Source organism: Ochotona princeps, chromosome 20 (assembly GCF_030435755.1).
Source record: "Ochotona princeps isolate mOchPri1 chromosome 20, mOchPri1.hap1, whole genome shotgun sequence".
NCBI lineage: Eukaryota > Metazoa > Chordata > Mammalia > Lagomorpha > Ochotonidae > Ochotona > Ochotona princeps.
Genome location: NC_080851.1, coordinates 1,780,012 through 1,803,124, shown reverse-complemented (window position 1 = coordinate 1,803,124; position 23,113 = coordinate 1,780,012). Strand labels below are relative to the sequence as shown.

The 23,113-nt window shown below is 53.7% G+C and overlaps 1 protein-coding gene across 1 annotated transcript in view; it reads left to right on the top strand.

Annotated features, from left to right (window-relative positions):
- Positions 1 to 23,113, top strand: part of VWC2 (von Willebrand factor C domain containing 2) — a 46,376-nt gene that overhangs the window by 13,392 nt on the left and 9,871 nt on the right. Inside the window, exon 2 of the mRNA XM_004582229.2 lies at positions 2,718 to 2,847. Within this exon, the coding sequence (XP_004582286.2) occupies positions 2,718 to 2,847 (130 nt within the window). The remainder of the gene's footprint in view (positions 1 to 2,717; positions 2,848 to 23,113) is intronic.

Below are 23,113 nucleotides of genomic sequence, written 5' to 3'. Positions count from 1 at the left end.
CTGCCCTGCTCTCAGATCTTTAGTTGACATGCAAAGCATTTGGTTGAAACGCTGTGTACTTTCATATCAAATTGGAGGATCCCTTCATGTGTGAATATGTTGCTCACCCTACTTCCTGCGTGGCTCTCATAGCCCATGTGAATGACACATAGCTGGGTATGTGAATCTGAGTGTCCATATCGCCACTAGCCTGGAACACACACCCGTGCTCATTCGGATCTCACTGAACACTGGGTCCCATCACATCTGTTCTTTGTGGTGTTACTTCAGGTGTGAGGGTATATTCTGGATCTCTTGGAGAAAGTTGTCTCACCATCTAACGTTTGACCAAGCTGGAAACCTTCAAGGAGGTGGCAGCACTGCCTGTGGCCACGTACTCCACAGGGCTCTGTGGCTGGTTGTGGGGACATGTCCACCCAGGCGTCTTCAGCAGCATCTCGGACACGTGCTGGTGAGCTGGCCCTGCTTGCCGGGCACAGAGCCGGGCACAGAGCCGGGCACAGAGCCGGGCACAGAGCCGGGCCCAGGGCCTGGAGCCATTTCATCTGCAGCTGCACACGGCGCTATGTTCCTGGCACAGCCCTGGGGCCTGGCACACAGGCCTGCTCCCGGCTGCACTGCTGCCTTCCTGCTCTTGCCCAGAGTGGAAGACACAGTGGCCTGGGTCACCCTGTCTCCTGCCCTTACTTCTTGGGTACACAGGACGGCGTCCTCTTCCTGGGGACAGCAGGGCCAGCTCGCGGTTGACCGGGCCACATGGCTGGGGCCTCCCAGCTGTGCGGGCTCTGCAGTGGAAGCTGTGCAAACCCTAAGTCTGAGTCTCACATCTCCACATCTCCACTTTCAGGACTAGGAAACAGCTCTCGCTCTGTTCACTGTGCCCAGCTGCCCTTGCGGCCCAGGTGCCGCCCCTGAGGTGGGGGTTGGTGGGAGGGCAGCAACAGGAGAACACAGCAGCAGCTAGGGCAGCTCTGGCTGTGGTGGCCAAAGCACAGAACTGTGCCCCAGATATTCTCTACGCTTCTAAGGCACCAACCAGGGCACAATTCCATTTTGAGGGCTCTGAAGGTTTTCAAGGTTGCTTTTCTTTCTTGCCACATATACAGAGAGGAACTCACACACAGAGCCTTCAATACACAGACATACAGACAGCCTGCACACACACACACACACACACACACACACAGCTGCACACACATAGAGGTACAGCCAAGCACACACATACAGCCATGCACACACATAAATACAGCCATGCACACACACACAGAGCCTTCAATACACAGACATACAGACAGCCTGCACACACACACACACACACACACAGCTGCACACACATAGAGGTACAGCCAAGCACACACATACAGCCATGCACACACATAAATACAGCCATGCACACACACACAGCCTTCAATACACAGACATACAGACAGCCTGCACACACACACACAGCTGCACACACATAGAGGTACAGCCATGCACACACACAGCCATGCACACACACACAGATCCGTGCACACACATGGAGATACAGCCATGCACACACATAAATACAGCCGTGCACACACAACCGTGCACACACACAACCGTGCACACACACAGCCGTGCACACGGACCCTGACTCCCTGGCAGGTGCCCATCTTAGCACCTGAGCTTCGCTGGTCCAAGCTGGGCCTCAGTGTTAGCATCCTGCCGTGGCCTGCACACTGTGTGGATTTCAGTTCTCAGCTTTGTGTTGTGAGAGGACATCTGTGAGTATCATTTGTGTTCAGTCCCTTGCGAATAGTGTCACTTCATGGAAGAGGTCCACACAGGCAGGGGGGCAGCCATGCAGTTTTACGGGGCAGGAAGCTCAGCCTAAACACCATGCCCCTAAACTCCAAGTGGGTTTTAGGGCACATTTCCACTTCACAGTCCCACATCATCCCAGGGGACCAGCTCTGTGTGGAAGGACCCCAGAACTCGAGGAGGGAAGTTGCCTGTACCGCGTCTGCAGGTGTCACCAGCAGTGGACAGGGGACCGTAGCACCTTTCCAGGGATGGAGCTGCTCTTGTGAAAGGCTCCAGAAAGTAGCATTTAGGATAATGGCTCACCATGGCAAATGCAAGGCCAGTGTTCAGAGGAGTGGGGTGGTGTGCAAGCTGGAGGGAGCTCGGAGCCCCTGTGGATCGTGGCCCGACCTGAGCGGCTCTGCCTGTGGTGAGTTCTCTGTCAGTCTTGGTGTCCTCCTCGTCCTCAGGCTGGCTGGCCAGCAGGTGCCAGGGCAGGAACTGAGCGCACACACTGTCAGTGAGGGCCTGCTCTGAGGACAGCCTCAGGGTCTCAGCCCCCTCCCCCTTCCCTATGCGGAGTCTCCTTTACTAAGTGTGTTAGAAACCCCAGGAATGTTCCAGGCCGCACGAAGGGCATTTTGCCTCTGGGGAAAAAAAGATTTATCCCTGAGATGAGTGTTTGGGCGGGAATTCAGTAGCAATTTATTATTTAGTCAGTTTTGAAAGCATCAAACTCTCTTTGAAAGGCAGGCTGCAGAGGAGCCCAACTGGAACACAGCTGGAAGCCCAGGCGGCTCTGAGAGGGTGGGGACAGTGGTGTCTGCACCCACGGGTTTTCCATGTGCCTGAAATGCTGACTGTTTCACTGTATAGCCATGGAGAAAAAGTAGGACATGGGCGTGTGAGGACTGAAAAGGCATGACCCTGACAGTGGCCTCATGTTTCAGGTGTCCCCGTGCGAGCGGTGCCGCTGTGAGGCCAATGGTGAAGTGCTGTGCACAGTGTCGGCGTGCCCACAGACAGAGTGCGTGGACCCTGTGTATGAGCCGGACCAGTGTTGCCCCATCTGCAAGAACGGTATGTGCAGCCCCTGGGGCGGAGGGTGCTGGACGCATTGGAGGCACGTCTGTGAGTGTGGACACTCGTGCCCCCCACACACATGCGCTCCTACGAGCCTGTGGCTGACCATGCCCGGGGTGTGCAGCCCCTGGGGCGGAGGGTGCTGGACGCATTGGAGGCACGTCTGTGAGTGTGGACACTCGTGCCCCCCACACACATGCGCTCCTACGAGCCTGTGGCTGACCATGCCCGGGGTGTGCAGCCCCTGGGGCGGAGGGTGCTGGACGCATTGGAGGCACGTCTGTGAGTGTGGACACTCGTGCCCCCCACACACATGCGCTCCTACGAGCCTGTGGCCGGCCATGCCCGGGGTGTGGCCAGGAGCTGCTGTGGCCAGGGCCTCCTCCGTCTTGGCAGTGCCCAGGGTGTGGCCAGGAGCTGCTGTGGCCAGGGCCTCCTCTCTCTTGGCAGTGCCCAGGGTGTGGCCAGGAGCTGCTGTGGCCAGGGCCTCCTCCGTCTTGGCAGTGCCCGGGGTGTGGCCAGAAGCTGCTGTGGCCAGGGCCTCCTCCGTCTTGGCAGTGCCCGGGGTGTGGCCAGGAGCTGCTGTGGCCAGGGCCTCCTCCGTCTTGGCAGTGCCCGGGGTGTGGCCAGGAGCTGCTGTGGCCAGGGCCTCCTCCGTCTTGGCAGTGCCCGGGGTGTGGCCAGGAGCTGCTGTGGCCAGGGCCTCCTCCATCTTGGCAGTGCCAGCTTTTTGTCGTGTCGATGTTTAGCTCTTTGGGGAGATGCTCTGTTTCTGCCGAGGAGGAGAGTGACTTATTTTAATTTTGCTTTGTTTGTTCTTGCAAAGCTCTTCCTTTTTCTAAGACAAATCAAACATGCTGGTTGGGCTCCTTTTCTTGTCATTGCTAAGTGAATTAAATTGGGAACATAGTTGAATATGTATCAGAGGCAGATTAGGCAGAGGGAGAGTCGGCGTGCCCCTGCCCAGCTCCCATTCCCAGGGTGAGCGCCAGGAGATGGGCAGCACACACAGGGCATTATGGGCACTACGCGGGGTGGTCTTGCTCCTGACAGAATCGTGGCGTACATTCTGCTGAGTAAGGGGGGCCCGGATGGGAGGTCTGAGTGCGACTCTGGGGGTTACTGAGGAGAAGGGTGTTGGATGAGAACTGGCTTAGCATTACTGAGAGGGTGACAGAGCAGGGGGACTCAGGAGACAGCATTGTGGACTGACAAGCCCTTGGGGGCCCTGGGCTGGATGGACGCCACCCATGACACACTGCTGGGCCTCCGCGGGGAGCGTGTTGCGGGAACATGTGATGTCATCATCCCTGGTGTTCAGGCTGCTGCGTTGAGGCCTGATGGCCCTGTGGACATGGCCCGTGGTGACGGTCACCCGGGGGGCTGCTGATGCCTGGGACAGCTCTGCCATGTGGGCTGTGAGGTGCCACATGTACCTCTGGCTGTCCACAAATCTGGAATTCATCACATGTTGTGCGCTCTTGAAATAGATACGTGAAAGAGAGGTGGGCAATTCTTTTGAGGAAGGATGGCCCTGGAAGAGCGACATGGGCGTGACAGAGTGGGACAGCAAGAACAGTGTGCACTGGGAGATGGGGGGTGAGCTTTAACAGCACTGGCTAGTCGTGGGCATTAGCTGTGAGGAAACCATGACTCACAGCCAACGCGAGCTGTGAGGTGGAGAATGGTTGCAGTGAAGGGGCAGGTCTTGGGCCAAGGAAAGAGAAGCAGGTGGGGAGGTGGGCGGAGTCTGCCTGGACTGGGCTATGGCAGCGTCTTGCTCTGCCAGCAGAAGCTTCAGTTCCCCAAGTGGGGCTGTGACTGCACAACAGCCTTGCACACCTTGCTAGTGAACGGTTTAAATGCTGGTGAACTGGATACGTGGCATTGTGAATATCCAGGATCGTTCGTGTTTCTCTTGCAGCTGTGATTGGAAAGCGAGCTTGGGCCTTAGGAAGCAGGGGAACCTGAGTGTGGTATTTACAATAGGGGGATTCAACACCGCTGGCTCCCTGAATCTGCAGACGTGCAGGCAGTGGCCCAGTCCGCAGCCTGTGTGTACCCCGTGTTGGCGTTCTGCCTCTTGTTCTTGCCTTCTGGCTTCCCATCTTGCGGAGAAGCCGTGCAGCACCATCGACAGGCTCGCCTCTCCTTGCCCTGCTGACACAGGCTCGGTTCTGTTTACACCAGCACCCACGGGGAGCCTGCGGAGTAGGATTTCTGTGCAGTTCTTTCGCCTCAGGATTTTTTTTCCCTCTGGGAAGGACAGGCAGAGAATCACCTGTAGAAGGTATCAGAATGTATTTTCTCATGGGTGGCCAGGTCATATATTTCTGTTTGCATTCAATCTTTTTGTCATTTAAGATTTTATTTCTGAGTGATCCAAGATTCAGAAGTGGAAGCTTTGTACATGAGACATGTTCACGGCCACACAGCATGGCTCCTCTTGCACCGATGGTCTGAAGAGACTGGAAACTTCCCAGCGTGTGGTTTTACCTCCACACCCGAGAAACAACGAGGGACGAAAGAGGGCAGGGTGGAAGACTGGAAATTTTTAGAAGTAAATGTTCTTTTTATAAATTAGATGTATGTGATATAATTGGCTCCCTCCAAATATATCTAAAAATTTAAACAGCAACTTCCTTTTTTCAGGATTACAACTAAAAATAACTTTGAATGCATTCAGTCACGTCAGTATTTTTCTTGACAGAACATGGCTTGCGTCTCCCTCAGGTTAAAGGGTGTCCTGACCTTGACAGGGAAGATCCAGGGACACGGGAGAGGAAGTTGCTGGGAAAAGGAAAGGCGTTTCTACCAGAGATGGGAACCTCTGGACAGAGGGACAGGTTGCCTTTCCACACGCAGACGTGATGTTGATTTTGATGTTGGTTTTGCATGCGTGTCCAGTGCGCCACAGACCAGAGGGCACCAGGATGGGGTGTCTTAGTGGAAATTTAGTGCTTGGCTGGAATTAGCATGGTGACACAGGCAGGCCCGAGTCACGGTCCCCTGCGCCCGACCTCTGCCTCTCCCATTGGCGCGTCCTGACCCGTAGCCTTAAATAGCTTTCTCCCTGCAGAAGGAAAATTACAGTTCAGTTCCCAGCTGCCAAAGTCACTCGCATCAAAGGAGCCAAAGTTGGGAATGAGAATGCCCTGAATATAAATAGATGATCACAAATCAAATGCAGTGTGATGCATTTGCTTTGTTGACTCTGACAATCAGCCTTTCAAGGTTTTTCCTGTGGTAAATGGATGCTGGGAGGCACTGTTTGGTGCTGCCCGTCACATTTGCACCCACAGTGACCAGCCCAAGAGCGCCATGTTGACCTTGCATTCCCAGTGGTCGATGGTGAGTGCCAGGTGCTCCTGAAGGACCCTGGTCCTCAGTGCGCACATCTGTGTGAGCGTGGCACCTGTGCCACCGGTGTGCCTCTGTCCTGTTTATGGATGCCAAGAAGAGCGGGTGGAGCGTGGTACCCGCTGGCCACCATGTCGCCAAGGCTTGCAGACCCTGAGGACAGAACCCAGGTCTCTCTCAGGGACAGCTGCCACACCCAAATCACAGGAAAACAAAGATAGCTCTATTTTTTGGGCATGTTAAAGATAAAGCCTGAGGCTTCAACGGATCCACTGCCCTTTCATGGACGATGGGTGAACACCAGCATCCAAGCTGGACCTGGTGAGGGCCTTGCCTCTTCCTGCACGTGGACAGTGCGTGGTTGACATCCACGGGATTCTCAGAGGAAAGCCTACATGACACGGGGACCATGAACACTGCCAAGCTTTCCCCAGAAGCAGGGCAGCATTGTAGAGAAAGAATTGTTACTGTCGTGAGGGTGACTAGCAGGTGCCGTGTTTAAAATCAGCTGCAGTTGGCTGAAAATTATACTTCAACACAACAAATGGCTAAATACTAAAATGAAATAGACACGAGACAGCTGAATGGTACCTTATAGCCATTTTAAGGTATATAGCAGCCGGTCCTGTATATAAACTAAAATTGAAATGTCAATGAGCTAATCAGAGGTTGTGGTTAAGAACTTGCTTTTTTTTTTTTTTAACATACTGGTTACTCAAAACCATGTCAATTCCATAATATTGCAAATTGCTGTTGATGTTATATTGGGACTCTTAATTGACTGGGATGATATTCTACCAGCTCTAACTTCGGACCAGAGACGGTCTCCCCAAGAAACTGTTCAACCCATCTGGACAATAAGTAGCTGGACTCCATGCTTGGTATATGTTTGCAAGGAAAGAATCTTGATTGAATTTGAACTGTAATGCTGCACCAAGGTGGAGGAATCCACCAGGGGGGAGGGGAGGGGGAGGGGTGGGGGGATTCCCAGAGCCTATGAAACTGTCACATAATGCAAAATAATTAATAAAAAAAATCAGCTGCAGTTGGCTGAACGGCAACAAGCCAGGAAAAGCACATCGAGACGCAGTTGCAAGTGGTAGATTTCAGCTCAGCAGGGCGGAAGCCAAGCCAGCAAACGTCATGGAACTCAGAGGGCGACTAGAGATGCCTGAGAAAAGCAGAGGCCACTTCCCAATGGGAGATCTAAGAATGGGAATGAATGTGGCTGTTGGTCTCAGATTCATCTTCTGATTCAACACAACTCCTGTCAAAAGTCCACTGTTAGTTTTTTGGGTTTTTTTGTTTTGTTTTGCTTTGTTTGTTTGCTTGCTTGTTTTGTGGAAATTACAAAACTACCTCAACAATGGCAATAAGAACACACACGTGAAAGACTGGTCAAAGAAATATTTAAGATTAAAAAGGCTGGGACATGTCCACTGTGACAATCTACACCACATTCAGAGTGGTGGTGATTGCCCAGGAAGAGGCCTAGAAATAGGACAGGGCAGAGTCAGCCCAGGCCCCTGTGCCTCTGACATCACCACCAGGCCAGCAAGCTGGTCCCGCAAGGCTGGTCCCACAAGGCTGCTTTTCCTCCAGTGATGGTCAGTTAAACAGCGATCTGCAGGGGAAAGGCACCTTGTGCCTTCCCTCAGACCCTCCATAAAGAATCCGTTTGTTGCAGTGTGGCGGCGCCCCAGGAGGCTTGATGTCAGGAACCCCAAGTGGACAATAAGGGACAGCAGAAACCCAACCAGGAGGAAGAGGAAGCGGTGATAGGCTGGACCTTACTGAGAATTAATAATGTTTGCTCTTCCAATCCCACCATTACTCAGTACAGCTGAGCCCACAAGCTTGGAGAAAATCCATGCAAAACACATGTCTCACAGATGTGTGTGAAAAGCTCTGGGGAAAACGTGTCGCTGCCTGGAAAGCCTGCAGCCCACGCTGGCGTGCTTGCTGTTCATCCAGCTGCCTGTCCATGCACGCTCTGATGGGCACTGCGGGCAGCCCAAGGATGTGGGGCCCTAACACCCGAGGTGGATGGCCAGATTGAGTTCCTAGTTCCTAGCTTCAACCAGTTCCTAAAAGTTCCAACATCCTTTTTCTTTCTACATTTTTTTGGTAGAAATTTGCAACCTAATCTTAAAGTTTATATGAACCATAACAGTTATCCTAAAGAACTTTGATAAAGATCAAAGTCGGAGATTTTGCATTTACCACATTCGTAAGTTACTGAAAATATATAATGAAGAAGATTTGTTGGTGTAAGAATGTGCAATAATAGGAGGATTCAGAGCCCAGAAATAAATCCTGCATGCCAGTCTTCACGTGTTTATTGTCAACCAGGGTAGCAACATTCCGGAAACGTCTTCCATCCCGACTTCTCTCTATGTGGAGACCCCTTAGCAGCCATTTCTCTGGGCATTCGTTTTTCTTGTTTTTCTCTTCTTAATCGTTCCTTGTGGTCAAATTTCATGGGAGAAAATATTAACTCAAAGTGGACCATAAACCAAAAATACGAAAGTTAAAGTATGTGACTGACTGAAATATTTGGAGAGCATCTTTGTGATATTCTTAGCTTCAACATCAAAATCACAATCCGTAAGAGGAAAATAAACTCAGAGTGAATTACAGTGTAAAGAAGGGAAAAGCTTTTTGCATTTTTGAACACTAATAAGAAAAATGGAAAGACAAGGGCCAGAATTCAGAAATCAGTAAATCATCTGTCTGATCCAGCTCTTGTATCTAGATATGCAAATAATCCATGCCACTTGAGAAGACAACCCAATGAAGACGGGCAAAAGATTCAAACAGACACTTCAGCCAAGAAGATGAGACAGACAGGAGACCATCACTGAAGAAGATGCTCCACGTCATTGGTTTGTAGGGAAATAAAACTCCTGACAGAACGAGCCACGGCCCAGCTCCTGGCATGGTTTAAGCAAAAGGTCACGCAGGGCATGCATGAGGAGTGGAGAAGAAGCTGGAGCTGGCCTACGGTACAGGCACGTGGCAAAGCACTTTGTAAAGAGTTCAAGAGCCCAGCCTAGGGTCCTGCAGGAGCCCAGGAAGTCTCTGCTTTGTAAGGGTCTCTGTCCAGTAGCTCCCCTGTGGGCCCACTGCTCACCTCTGTGCACTGCACTTCCCCATGTCCTCAGGGCACTCCCTCCTGGGGAATCGGCCTGTCACACAGGGCACTGCACGTGCAGGGAGATCACACGTGTAGAGGAGTCTCCTCAGGCTCCTGTCCTTCTTCTTGGTGACTGGTGAGCCCACCACCTGCTGCTCCTTTGGATCCGGACCCCCAGCAGCTGGTGTGAGTCACAACACACACTGCAGGATCCTGGCCTGGAGGTCTGGGTCAGGGCCCAAGGAGCAGCATCTTGGTGAACTTCCACTTGGCCCTGTTGCTGACCAGTCACCTCTGGAGGAGGGGACAGACCTCTCTGTTCTCACAGCTTTCTTGTTTGCTTCGTTTCTTGGTCAGGTGCAATGACAGAAGAACACAACAGAGCTTAATGGGATGGGGAATTTCCAAATGCATTGATACATTCACAGTTGGTGTTTTTCTAGAGATTCTATTACATATAAGTTGCATGTATTATACATAAATTTATATATTATATATTCTTTGTAAAGTGTAAGATAGATATTGAGGAATAATATCCTAAAATGTGCCATATTAAGGTAGAGAGAAGTTGGCCACTCAGTTGTGAACTAACAGGGAGAAGGATGCTGCAGGAATCACAGTCATTAAAGGTAGCCATGAAGTCCAGCTATCAGCGTTCCAACAGACCAGACAAGAAAAAGAAATGCAATGAATATCAGCTACCAAAAGAAGCAAGTTTCCATAAATGTTAATACACAAGTAAACACAAACACAGTGGAACACGTTCTAGAGCCCATGTGGCACTGCTCAGTGCAAGCCCAGGCTCTCCAAGGTGCCAGTCTGCAGCCTGGACCTGCACTTTCTGCTTCACTCATATTTGAGTTTTGCAGGAATGTCTTGGAAGGCATCCAGTTAATCCTCACAGAGCCCAGGGCGCGTCAAACTACTTGGTCGTCTTTGCAGAAGCGCTGGACTGGCCAGTCTCAGTAACAGGTGCTTTCACACAGCTGCCCTTCCTTCCCTGCCCACTCTCAATTAGGGTTTGCGGTTGCCTGTTCCAGGCTGCCGTGGAGCATCCGCAGGCTTCAGAGAGCTCTCGGGTCTTCTTATGGCTAACAAAGCAGATAAAAGCAGTGAACGGATAAAGTTTGATCTCTTAAATTCAGAATTTATCTGTTTCCATCTCCTCTGAAGGCCTCGGATTAGCATCTTTTTTAAAAATTAACTTGAAAACATTTAACATTAGCCTACTCGCTTGCTAACGTTGGGGCACAATCTCATTTTTTAAAGAAATGAATCAAGTTACACATATACTACTTCAAAGTACTTGCTAGTAGTTTATTAATGTGAAGCACTTTTTTCTTTTTTCCAAAATACTTATTTATTCATTTGCTTTATAAGAGACAGCATTAAAAAGAAATAGAGAGAAACAGAGAAAGAAATGAAAATAAAGAGAGGAATAAAGAAAGAGAAAAGTAAAGAGAAAGAGACTCCTTCAATACGTGCACGACTCGCCAGATGCGCAGAGCTAGGACTGGGCTCGGCTGAGGCCTGAAGCCTGACACTCCTCCTTGGTCCACGGGAGCCTGAGGCTCCATGCAGCGAGGGCACAGGTGCCTGGGCACCACTCACTGCCTTCACAGGCTGTCCGCAGGATGTTCTGCTGGAAATGCAGAGCGGCTGGGATTGAACCAGGTTCTCTGACGTGGAGCGCTTAACCGTCTGTGTCACAAAACTCGCCCCAAGGTGAAGTCCTTCGCTGAGATCAGTGTCCAACAAGGGCTTGCGTCCATGGCTTCATTGGTGTGCTTCCAGAAACTCATCAAAGAAAGGCCTCCACTAGTCTTAGACTACCGTTGCGCGCTACACCCTTTGAACTTGCTGCAGCCCAGCCCTGGTTAGGCACAGAGCACCCGCTCTGGGTAATGTGCTGTGACTATTTGAGAATGCACCGCACATACCCTCACCTGGGAGATCTGTGGTCTGCTTCCTGAGCAAACCCACCCTGAGCCTGTAGCTCCAGGCCGGAGGAACCCTCAAGACACTAATGTGACGATCTCGTTTTCTTGAACAGTTGATTGTCCTTTTCATTTCTGGAGGCACATGTGTGTGTGTATGCTGACGTGTGCATTTATGCTGCTTTTATAAAATGAAGACGTTGCTATTTCCCTGCAAACACAAAGATAAGTGTTGGAGCCTGGTGTTGATGAGCTCCTGGCCCAGGGGAGGTTTCCTTGCAAACAAGTGCGTTTGCTACGGTTCTGATGGACGTGGTGAGCGAGATGTGAGAAGCAGGAGACCAGTGGACATTGCCACGGCTGGCCTTTGCTTGCCTTGGAGTGACATCATCGGGACTTGTCTCCGGCCTGAAATGCTCAGGCTGAGGACTGGGAGCATTTTCTGACTCTGATACACAGCAACTATGTTGGATTACAAAAGGCTCCAGAAATTTCCCCAACCTCTGGTTTTATTATGACCTTGCTATTCTTTTGGTAACTTAACTCATACAAAATGGTGCCTAGATAGTCGATACTGGACAAAAATATTTGAGGTGGCATTTTTATCTACCACACGACACACGCATTTTTACCTTCTTAACAACCTAACTTCAAATATCTTTGAAATGATTTTTCATCCAGTTGTTGCTAAGTGCCTGGTGATCAAATGCTTCAGAGTAAGGCTGAGTGAATCAAGGGACACTGCTGTGCCTATAAAATGCTGCTTTGGCAGATGTAAACAGATCATTGAGTGACACAACAGAGTTTGAAGTTCTTAGTTCAGCCTGCAGGTGTTGACTGACTCTTTGCACGCTAACCCAGGAGCTAAGGTGGAAATAGGGACCTGCAGAGTGTGAGCAGGACTCGCACCAAAGGGAGAGGAGTCAGGAAGGGAGGAGCCTGCGCCCGGGACGGGGAGGGGTGCCCTCCTCAAGCCTGGAGATGATGGGCAGGGCAGGAGCAGGTGACTGGCTTGGGAGCACTTCCAGGGCTTGTAAGGGAAGATGGATCAAGTTAGAAAAACGCAAAAAAAAAAAATGGATTTTTAGAATGGAAATGGCACTATTATGTTTGCGAAATCATTCGGGTGTAAGCTGCTGTTTCCAGAGGACTGCGCAGGTGCAGGCAGCAGCCATAGGGAGGCGCACGCGTAATGAGCGAACACCTTCTGCTGGCCATAACGTATGTAGGAGGGCAGGAGTCCAAGAACAGCCCCTTGTCTGACATGGAAAAGGAGCAAAAAATCCGGCTTAGAGAGTGGGTCGCAGGCCCTGTCGGAGACCACAGCTGCGGAGGCTCTTTGTTCTGTACTCTTAATTCCTGGAAGAAAATGCACCCGCGTTTGGGGGCTGGACAGAGAAGCATCCTGTGTGACCCCTCCCACGTGCTCCTGCTCTGGCTGACTGAGCCTCTTCAGTGTCTGCCCTGTGACATGGAGTGAGATCTGCGGGCTTCCAGTGAGGATTCATGATGCCAAGTGCTGCCTGCTCTTCCCGAGGTTGGGCTTCTCCATGTGCCCTCCTTCTAGGTTCCTCTTAAAACTTGCTCTGGGAGCACTGTGGCCTCAGACAGGCAGAAAGGCTGAAGGAGAGCTTCGGCTTGCAGCCATACTTCCCAGGCAGGCCCCTTCTCCCCGGCCGCTGTGCACCTGGAAAAGCCACTGGGCCATTAACACAGTGGCCTGAAGCGTCTCCCGCCTGTGTGCCCAGGCGGACAGGAAGTCAACTGTCACAGCACACAGTAAAGCCGTTCATCCCAAGACAGGCATCCTGCCGCATCCCGGAGTGATCAATGCGCCGTCAGCAGATAGCCGGGTGCGTTCTGGCAGCAGCCAAGTGTCGGTGGTCGCCTCTGAGAAGACAAACAGCCCTGCCAACGACTCGCCCACTCTGTCTACGTCTCCCAGACAACGAGCCAATGAGGAGTCTTAGCAAGGACCCACAGCGATGCTTCCTGGGAATGCAAAATGCCCTCTTTGTTGAACGGGGCCCAGCCTGCCCTCGCACTGCTGAAGATAAACTTCAGGTGTAAAGAAGCCATTATCCCAGGAGGTATCCATAAACCTCAGTTATGGAAATTGCATCGCATCTTTGAGAAAACAAATGCCTTCACTTAAGAGCTGTTACCATTTGCTAATCCTGACAGCTGCGAGCTGAATGGCTCTTTAATCACATATTCACCGAGTTTCTTTGTGAGGCACTTTAGCCATCATCGCATGAGGCATTATCATGTGTGTGTGTGTGTGTGTGTGTGTGTGTGTGTGGAGGGGGCATTGCCAACTCTTTAATTAGAAACACAGCAATGCTTTAGATAATAAGAATGATACACCTTTGCAGTGTCTATATTTTAGCTTCCACTGCAACGTGAGACTGGTTGTTGGACAATTCTTGGGTCGCCTGAGGAGCAGTTAAGCTGGGCTCACAGGTGCACGCTGGCATGCTCCCCAGGAGGGCCGCTAATCAGGGGGACGCCTGCACTGAGCAACCTCAGGATAGGACTACAGCGTGGATGGATTTGGGAAGGCGCAGACAGGAAGGCAGTACACGGAGGAGCGTCCTGATGAGTGGAAGTCAGCATGAGGGACCAGCCTTCGCCCATTGAAGCAGAGTGTGTGTTACTCAGTGACATGACTGAGGCTCACACGTGTGACCAGTGACCCCTCGAGAACTCACTGCGAGAAGGGTTTTCTGCTCTCTGGTTAACCCCTGTTTAACTCCACTGTTTGTGCCAGCAATCCATCTGACAAATTGGCAGGCTAGACACCATTTCTGTCCTTTCAAGACACACAGAAAGATGAGGCTGTGGCCTCTCCCCCGACAGTGGGACACAGAGAAACCATGATGCCAGCCGGAGAGACTGGCTCAGGGCTCCCACACAGGACAAGGGGCCTGCAGCAGATGAACCTGAGGACCTCAGCTTGCTCCTCCATGTTTAACATTTTAGAGATCATTCAAGCAATATGTTATATGTAAATCATATGGTTCTTGATTCTTTAGAAACTGAGTTTATTAAGGTTCACCTAACTTCTTACCCTCCGCTCCGTGCTGAGCGGCTGATTGGCCTCTGTTGCCTGCATCTACCTAGAAACAGGATTTGCCTCACGGGGCTGCAGCAAGGGGATCCTCACGTCTGGCTGCTCTCTGAGGCTCCTCTTTGTGGGTACTGCCACAGTGGCTCACAGTGGTTGGGTCTCAGGTGTGACAGCACTTCTGTGGGTGTGAGGCTAGACCCAATGCAGGTGGATGTGGCAGGTAAAACTTTGCTGCTCAGAGATCCAAATGAACAGCAGCTGGTACCTGGCACCACTGCACCCAGGACAGGGTTACAGTGATCTGAGACTAGGCGGGCATCTGAGAGCTGGTACCTGGCACCACTGCACCCAGGACAGGGTTACAGTGATCTGAGACTAGGCGGGCATCTGAGAGCTGGTACCTGGCACCACTGCACCCAGGACAGGGTTACAGTGATCTGAGACTAGGCGGGCATCTGAGAGCTGGTCAGTGGGCACATCTGCTGGATACAGCTGACTGTGGTGGCCTCCGGGTGGGAGGGGCCAGCCTGCTACCAGTTAATGATGGCAACTGAGTGTTGCTATCTGCATTGTACGTTGAACTACAAGACAAAGTCTCTGGCCCCAGGACCAGAGGAGCTGGAGTTCTTCGAGCCTACAAATAGAGAATGAGAACAGACACAGCGAAGCCAGACTCAGGAAGTATTAGCTCTGTGGGGTCTTGCTGCTGCTCCTTCTGAGCTGCCCCGGCAGTAATGCCCCAGATGTGTGCCCTCCTGAGCATTGCTGACTTGCTTGCATGTCACTGGCTGTGTCAGGGCAGGCATCCCTGAGCATACACCACACCCGTGTGGACATAAATGCCTTGTGAGAAGGAGTACAGTATGTATAGTATGAACATAAAACCCACACACCACCCGCATGCTGCCCATCACCTCTGGGTATCCTGTAATGCCCACTACAGGGTGAATTCTGTATAAAGCACTAATGGACTCTGTCTTCAAGAACACAAGACGAACAGCACGTGCATGTCTAGTGCAGATGTAACGGCCTTTTCCTGATATTCTATATCTGTGACTGGTTAGACTCAAAAAATGCAGAGTCTCTGTGTTTAGCTTTGAAATATGTAACATACAGTGCTGACCATCAAGAGAGAAGTGAGACTGGGGGCCATGCCAGTTGGGGGGGCCGTCAGAGGCTCATTCTTCCCTCTTATGTCCCAGGTGGGGGCAGGGAGTCGACCTGGAAGGGCTTGTTGCTCCGAAGACTGGGTACATGCCCCCCTGCACAGGCTTCTCTCTCCGGACAGCATGTGCTGCCTGTGGAGGGGAGGACGGCAGGCTCTGTCCTGCTGCCTTGTTCCCTTGCCTGGATAGGGCTTCTGTTGCTGGCTTCAGCACCCTGCAGGGTTGCAGGAACCTAGCCATCTTGTGTGTGTGTGTGTGTGTGTGTGTGTGTGCTGTCCTCCCCAACCTCGCTGTAGCCTCAAAGCAGAGTTGGAGTTCAGGCATGCTCCGTGCCATGAGAACTCACTCACCCAGAGCCATGGGAGGCCTGGCTGGGATGCATTCTGGACCGACATGCTCCAAGGACAGATTCAGGGAGTCGGAGGGTGAGTCACATGTTCCAGGTGAGTTGGGAGACACAGGGCAGGAAAGGGAATCCGTGGCAGACTGTGTGCTAAGCAGTCTCCGAGCTCTGGGTTCAAGTCACCGGTGCCAGGCAGGGACCACCAGCTTCCTGGCAGTGTGAGTGCAGGGAAGGCTGCCAGCCAGGCACTCAGCTGTCTTGCTTTTACATTTGTGACGCGAGAGAAGCAGGTGTGTGCAGCTCACTGGTGGTCAACTCCAATGACTGCAGCAAGTGAGAAAGCGTTCAGCGTGAACAGAAACACCAACATAGGCTGGCAAATGGCAGGCGTTTCCTTGGCGTAGGGCCATGGCTCTGCCATTGCCTCCTGGGTCCTTGGCGTAGGGCCATGGCTCTGCATTGCCTCCTGGGTCCTTGGCGTAGGGCCATGGCTCTGCCATTGCCTCCTGGGTCCTTGGCGTAGGGCCATGGCTCTGCATTGCCTCCTGGGTCCTTGGCGTAGGGCCATGGCTCTGCATTGCCTCCTGGGTCCTTGGCGTAGGGCCATGGCTCTGCCATTGCCTCCTGGGTCCTTGGCGTAGGGCCATGGCTCTGCCATTGCCTCCTGGGTCCTTGGCGTAGGGCCATGGCTCTGCATTGCCTCCTGGGTCCTTGGCGTAGGGCCATGGCTCTGCCTTGCCTCCTGGGTCCTTGGCGTAGGGCCATGGCTCTGCCTTGCCTCCTGGGTCCTTGGCGTAGGGCCATGGCTCTGCCTTGCCTCCTGGGTCCTTGGCGTAGGGCCATGGCTCTGCCTTGCCTCCTGGGTCCTTGGCGTAGGGCCATGGCTCTGCCATTGCCTCCTGGGTCCTTGGCGTAGGGCCATGGCTCTGCCTTGCCTCCTGGGTCCTTGGCGTAGGGCCATGGCTCTGCCTTGCCTCCTGGGTCCTTGGCGTAGGGCCATGGCTCTGCCTTGCCTCCTGGGTCCTTGGCGTAGGGCCATGGCTCTGCCTTGCCTCCTGGGTCCTTGGCGTAGGGCCATGGCTCTGCCTTGCCTCCTGGGTCCTTGGCGTAGGGCCATGGCTCTGCCTTGCCTCCTGGGTCCTTGGCGTAGGGCCATGGCTCTGCCATTGCCTCCTGGGTCCTTGGCGTAGGGCCATGGCTCTGCCTTGCCTCCTGGGTCCTTGGCGTAGGGCCATGGCTCTGCCTTGCCTCCTGGGTCCTTGGCGTAGGGCCATGGCTCTGCCTTGCCTCCTGGGTCCTTGGCGTAGGGCCATGGCTCTGCCTTGCCTCCTGGGTCCTTGGCGTAGGGCCATGGCTCTGCCATTGCCTCCTGGGTCCTTGGCGTAGGGCCATGGCTCTGCATTGCCTCCTGGGTCCTTGGCGTAGGGCCATGGCTCTGCCTTGCCTCCTGGGTCCTTGGCGTAGGGCCATGGCTCTGCCTTGCCTCCTGGGTCCTTGGCGTAGGGCCATGGCTCTGCCTTGCCTCCTGGGTCCTTGGCGTAGGGCCATGGCTCTGCCTTGCCTCCTGGGTCCTTGGCGTAGGGCCATGGCTCTGCCATTGCCTCCTGGGTCCTTGGCGTAGGGCCATGGCTCTGCCTTGCCTCCTGGGTCCTTGGCGTAGGGCCATGGCTCTGCCTTGCCTCCTGGGTCCTTGGCGTAGGGCCATGGCTCTGCCTTGCCTCCTGGGTCCTTGGCGTAGGGCCATGGCTCTGCCTTGCCTCCTGGGTCCTTGGCGTAGGGCCATGGCTCTGCCTTGCCTCCTGGGTCCTTGGCGTAGGGCCATGGCTCTGCCTTGCCTCCTGGGTCCTTGGCGTAGGGCCATGGCTCTGCCATTGCCTCCTGGGTCCTTGGCGTAGGGCCATGGCTCTGCCTTGCCTCCTGGGTCCTTGGCGTAGGGCCATGGCTCTGCCTTGCCTCCTGGGTCCTTGGCGTAGGGCCATGGCTCTGCCTTGCCTCCTGGGTCCTTGGCGTAGGGCCATGGCTCTGCCTTGCCTCCTGGGTCCTTGGCGTAGGGCCATGGCTCTGCCTTGCCTCCTGGGTCCTTGGCGTAGGGCCATGGCTCTGCCTTGCCTCCTGGGTCCTTGGCGTAGGGCCATGGCTCTGCCTTGCCTCCTGGGTCCTTGGCGTAGGGCCATGGCTCTGCCATTGCCTCCTGGGTCCTTGGCGTAGGGCCATGGCTCTGCATTGCCTCCTGGGTCCTTGGCGTAGGGCCATGGCTCTGCATTGCCTCCTGGGTCCTTGGCGTAGGGCCATGGCTCTGCCATTGCCTCCTGGGTCCTTGGCGTAGGGCCATGGCTCTGCCATTGCCTCCTGGGTCCTTGGCGTAGGGCCATGGCTCTGCATTGCCTCCTGGGTCCTTGGCGTAGGGCCATGGCTCTGCATTGCCTCCTGGGTCCTTGGCGTAGGGCCATGGCTCTGCCATTGCCTCCTGGGTCCTTGGCGTAGGGCCATGGCTCTGCCATTGCCTCCTGGGTCCTTGGCGTAGGGCCATGGCTCTGCCTTGCCTCCTGGGTCCTTGGCGTAGGGCCATGGCTCTGCCTTGCCTCCTGGGTCCTTGGCGTAGGGCCATGGCTCTGCCATTGCCTCCTGGGTCTTCTCCTTGGAGGTTCCATTCCACTGAGCCACAGTGCTGCCCCACCCTGGTCCGAGTGTTTATTGCAGGTGGTGCAGCGGGGCACCAGCAACTGCCTCTACTCAGTGGACCTGGGGCTTCTCCACTCGGACTTCCTGGGAGTCCCTCCTACCCCCTACAGCCCTGCAGGACACATCCCCAAGGCAACAGCTGATGTGCTGGGCCCTCCCGCCCTGTTGGATGCCTTCCTCCACACAGTTCTTCCGATGGTTCACAATGGATGGAGATGCCTTCCGCAGAACCCCATTAATGTGGGACCCAGGTTTGTCTCACCCATTGTACATGCAGGAAGGGCCTGTCCACGTGGCCAGAACAACTGTCCACCCACTGCCCAGCAGCAAATCAGCCACACCTCTGAGGAGCATGGCTTAACATCAGCCCTGTTTGGGGTACGCAGGCCCAGTGGTGGTGCAGGAAGGAGCCCAGTTGTGGCGACACCCAGCTCATGTCAGAACAGCATTGCCTGCACACTAGGAACACATCCAAAAACAGACCTTGGTCCACTTTAATCCACTTCAAATATTAAGAAAACCAGGACTCTTGTGATTTTTCTGTGTGTGCTTTTCTTATTCCAAAGCTGCTACTCAAAGCAAACAGAAAACTAACTGCCTGAATTCTTTGGTTTCAGTAATTACAGGAAAGCTTTCTGCTTGTAGCCCCCGCAGTGTGCACACTTGTAGTTCCAGATGCTGCTGTCACTGCTTCAGGCAGCTACGTCTCCTTCCACATCTCTGCCCTCAAGGCAGTGACGCGAGCTTGGAGCAGGTGCCTTAGCCTGGCAGCGATGGGGAGCCGCTGAGAGCACAGGTCACTGCTACGGCCAGAGCTGTTTTGGTGTATCAGCTGCTTCTGTGAGCTTATTTGCCACCTTAGTTACCCCTGAAGACACTCTGCGACTCTGTCCAGGAAGCAAGGAGCATTTCTGAAGTCCCAGCAAATGTGTTTGGGAAGAAGGATAGCAGACAGCTGAATTGTCTTCGGGTAGAGCCATCTTAGTAGCCACTGTGCCAAGGTGGAGCATGATAAGTGGCAGGCGCAGAAGTGTCAGAGTGTCAGTGCTCAGGACAGTGCAGGAGGAAGTGTCTGCCTGTGACACACAAGGATCTTTGTGTGTGCAACACAGAGACACCAGAAACACACGGGCCTAAACCTGCATGTGGAAACAAATCCACACACACACATTATCTGCATGTGTGTAGCAAACATGAGGTACACAGACACGCAGACAGGCATAAACAGATTGGTATGTACAGAAATACACAGGTACATGTGCACACACCTGCCCTCATACATAGTCACACACAGGTGCATGTGCACACACAGGCCCTTTCCCTGTGTTGTTTCTGACCTGGATAACGAGAGCATCACACTGTGTCTACGGCAGCCCTGTCCATCCTGGAGTTCTCAGTCAGAGGGGACATGGGGTTCCAGAGCCCACCGCCCCGGGGGTTCTGGGACAGTGAGTGTTTCTGACTCAGCGTCTGTGGCTCCCGCCTCCTCCGACCTCACCACATGGGCCTTCAGAGCCTCATGCAATGAGCATGATGGGAAAAATGGATTTTAAAAAATGTCCTTTCTCATGAATTTTTCAAAGCGTAGGTATGACATCCATGGAAGCAGACCTGCTTCCACACTGCTCAGCTTCCCACATGTGGGCCCTGCTGCCATGCTCCTGTCGGGGGAAGCTGCCCAGCACCTCAGAAGCTCTCAGAGCTGAGCCAAGGAGAGAAGCAGCCAGACAGGCTTGCACACGCTGTACCCATAGGGCTCTGCAGCAAGCAACCAAGGCTGCTTGGTGCCCAGCGAGGGCACCTTGTGGGAGGAGGGCTGGGTGTTCAGGGATGTCAGGTGCTGGGTTCAGAATGGGGCCAGCCTGGGACTGGGTCCACCTGGCAGACCTCCAGTCACCGTTGCTGTGATCTGATCCACTGCCATGGCTGCCACCCAGGGTGGGCGTAGGTCACAGCTGAGTGGCTCTGGGAGGGGCTGCCTCTGGGCAGAGGAGGAATCCCCCATCACACACACACACACACACACACACACACACACACATATGCTGCTGTGGGTACCCTATGGTCATTGCCCTGTCCCTGTCCTCAGAAGGACCGGAAGTCAGCTGCAAAGCTGCCCCTTGTCCAGGAGCCAGACGCAGGCCTGGCTGGTGGCTGGCAGCTCTGTGTTTGCTTGTGGACATGACTGTGGCAATGCTGGACGTATGACACGTGGCCCAGCACCTTAGGGAGATAACACCAAACTTTTATCATCTGCACTATGGGCAGAAGGGTCAAAGATCATAGCTGGCACAGACATTCTTTGGTGGCTGTCCCTGGGGTTGTTCTCCAATCAGTGACTGAGACATTGGGCTACAGCGAGGGGTTGGGTGATGCCCTGCCGCCCCACTGTGAGCCACAGGGCCAGGCCTGGCTCTGCCTGGCTCCCTCATACTCATATACACCTGGAGTTCAAGGCTGGGACCCGGCCATTCCTTGGACTGCACCGCCCTCTGGTGCCCATGTCTATGCAGTGCATGTCTGGGGACGCCAGTAGGCGGAAAGGAGACAATGAACCACTGGCTGTCCACAAAAGCCCAGTGCAGAGCTGTGCTGCAGAGGCCCCTTGCTCCATCACACTCCCTCCTCAAGCACGCAGGGAGGACCACAGTGTCCTCCTGGAGGAGCTCCGCACGGCCCCAGTCCTGCTGCAAGCCTTGCCGGCGCTGGGCTTGACTTTGCCCCAACAGCCAGTGTGCTGACCGCAGGTGAGGCTGTGCCGGGCAGACCTTGGTGGGAAGACAGCAGGCTTCCTGGGGGGCCTCAGGACCCTGGCTCCCTCCAGATGCCCGCATCAGGCAAGCTGCTCCCTCCCAGGACCTGCCTGTGTGAAATCTGAACTGGCTTCTGGCCCTGGGGGACACCGCCTGCGATGTGGCAAATGACCCCGGTAGGGTCCTCCCACGGCGGGGGGCTTGCCGTGGCAAATGACCCCGGTAGGGTCCTCCCACGGCGGGGGGCTTGCGTGGCAAATGACCCCGGTAGGGTCCTCCCACGGCGGGGGGCTTGCCGTGGCTTTGCTTCTCAGCTCCAGGGTCGTGTGAGCCCCCCACTCCCCCAACCAGTCTACATTGCAAAGACCCTGACAAGCCAGCCACTTCTCATTGCAAAGCCACACTCACTGTACTTAAGTCTCTCCTGCTTTGCAAATAAGTGAAAAGTTTACATATATATACATAAGAGGCATATATATATGTATATGAAAGTTTATATATACATATGGAAAAGCAATATGATTGAGGGTGGAAAATGTGAAATCCATGTTTGTATTTAAAAGTTCACAAAGTGTTTACTATGAAGAAGCTCTGTGCTGATTTCAAAACAATTTTACACTAAAATGAACTTAGTTTTTCATCCCACTTTCCATGAATATTTGAAGTACCCGCATATGGGTAAATATATCCTGTAAATGAGGCCCACTTTATTGGCTTTGTAGAAAGCATTTTTACCGTAGCCTCACACATTTTATATCTCATTTCTTTTGTAAAAAAGCTGTTATTTATTTATTTTAAAGGCAGTTACAGAGGGAAAGGAAGGAGAGAGAGAGTAAGCTGCACTTCCATCTTCTGATTCACCCCCCAAGTGGCTGCAACGGCCAGGACTGGCCAGACAGGAGCCAGGGCCCGGAAACCCATCCTGATCTGCCACAGGGCTACAGGGACCCTAGCCACCTTCCTCTGCCTCCCCACACACATTAGCAGGGAGCTGACTGGGAAGTGGAGAAGCCAGGACTAGAACTGGCAACCACAGAGGAAGCTGGCACACTAGGACAGTCTGCCTGCTCTTGGGTCTGGTGAATGTCACGTAGTGAAACTGAAATGTGTTCAGGATGTGCCCCTGTTGCACACGGTGTGGCTCCATGCTGTGCAGGGTTGGACGTCACTCTGTGTGCCCCTGTGCCCAGGCTGGCCTGGCATTCACTGCCTGGCCGGTGCTTGTTGACAGCGACAGGCAAACACCAGCCTGGAGGCAGGGTATGAGTTCCTGTGCTCTCAGCGCCCACGGGCCACGATCCTGGTGGTTCCCCTCCACGCTCCCATGGCGCAGCCAGGTCTCCCCGCATCGCTCTCCTTGGAGGTGCAGAAAGAATCATGTGAGCGGAAAGCTGAGGGCGAAGCCCTTGTCTTACCTCGCCTTGCGGTACCGTATGTGAAACTTGGAGTGCCCGCAAAAGCCCCGTGTTACAGCCTCAGTCTCCAAGGTCTTAGCTTATGGGAGTAGCAAGGGAAACACTCGACCCAATGGTGTGCTTAGGGGGTCTTTGGGACACTTTCAGGCTGAGCTGTCCTGGGCAGCCTCTGAGGAGCAGGACAGGACAGCCAGACAGTCACACTCCGTCTGTGCTGCCTCGGGGCCCGCCAGCGAGGACATCCCCCCAGACGCCAGGTGGCCAAGCAACCGTGGACGGAGAACCCCAACAACTACAGGCCCAGATAAATCGCCTCCCTCTGTAGGGGACCTGTCTCCAGGGACGAGCTGAATGACAGCGGCTAGTCACTTCTGAGGAGTGTGTGCTCCGTCTCAGGGCAA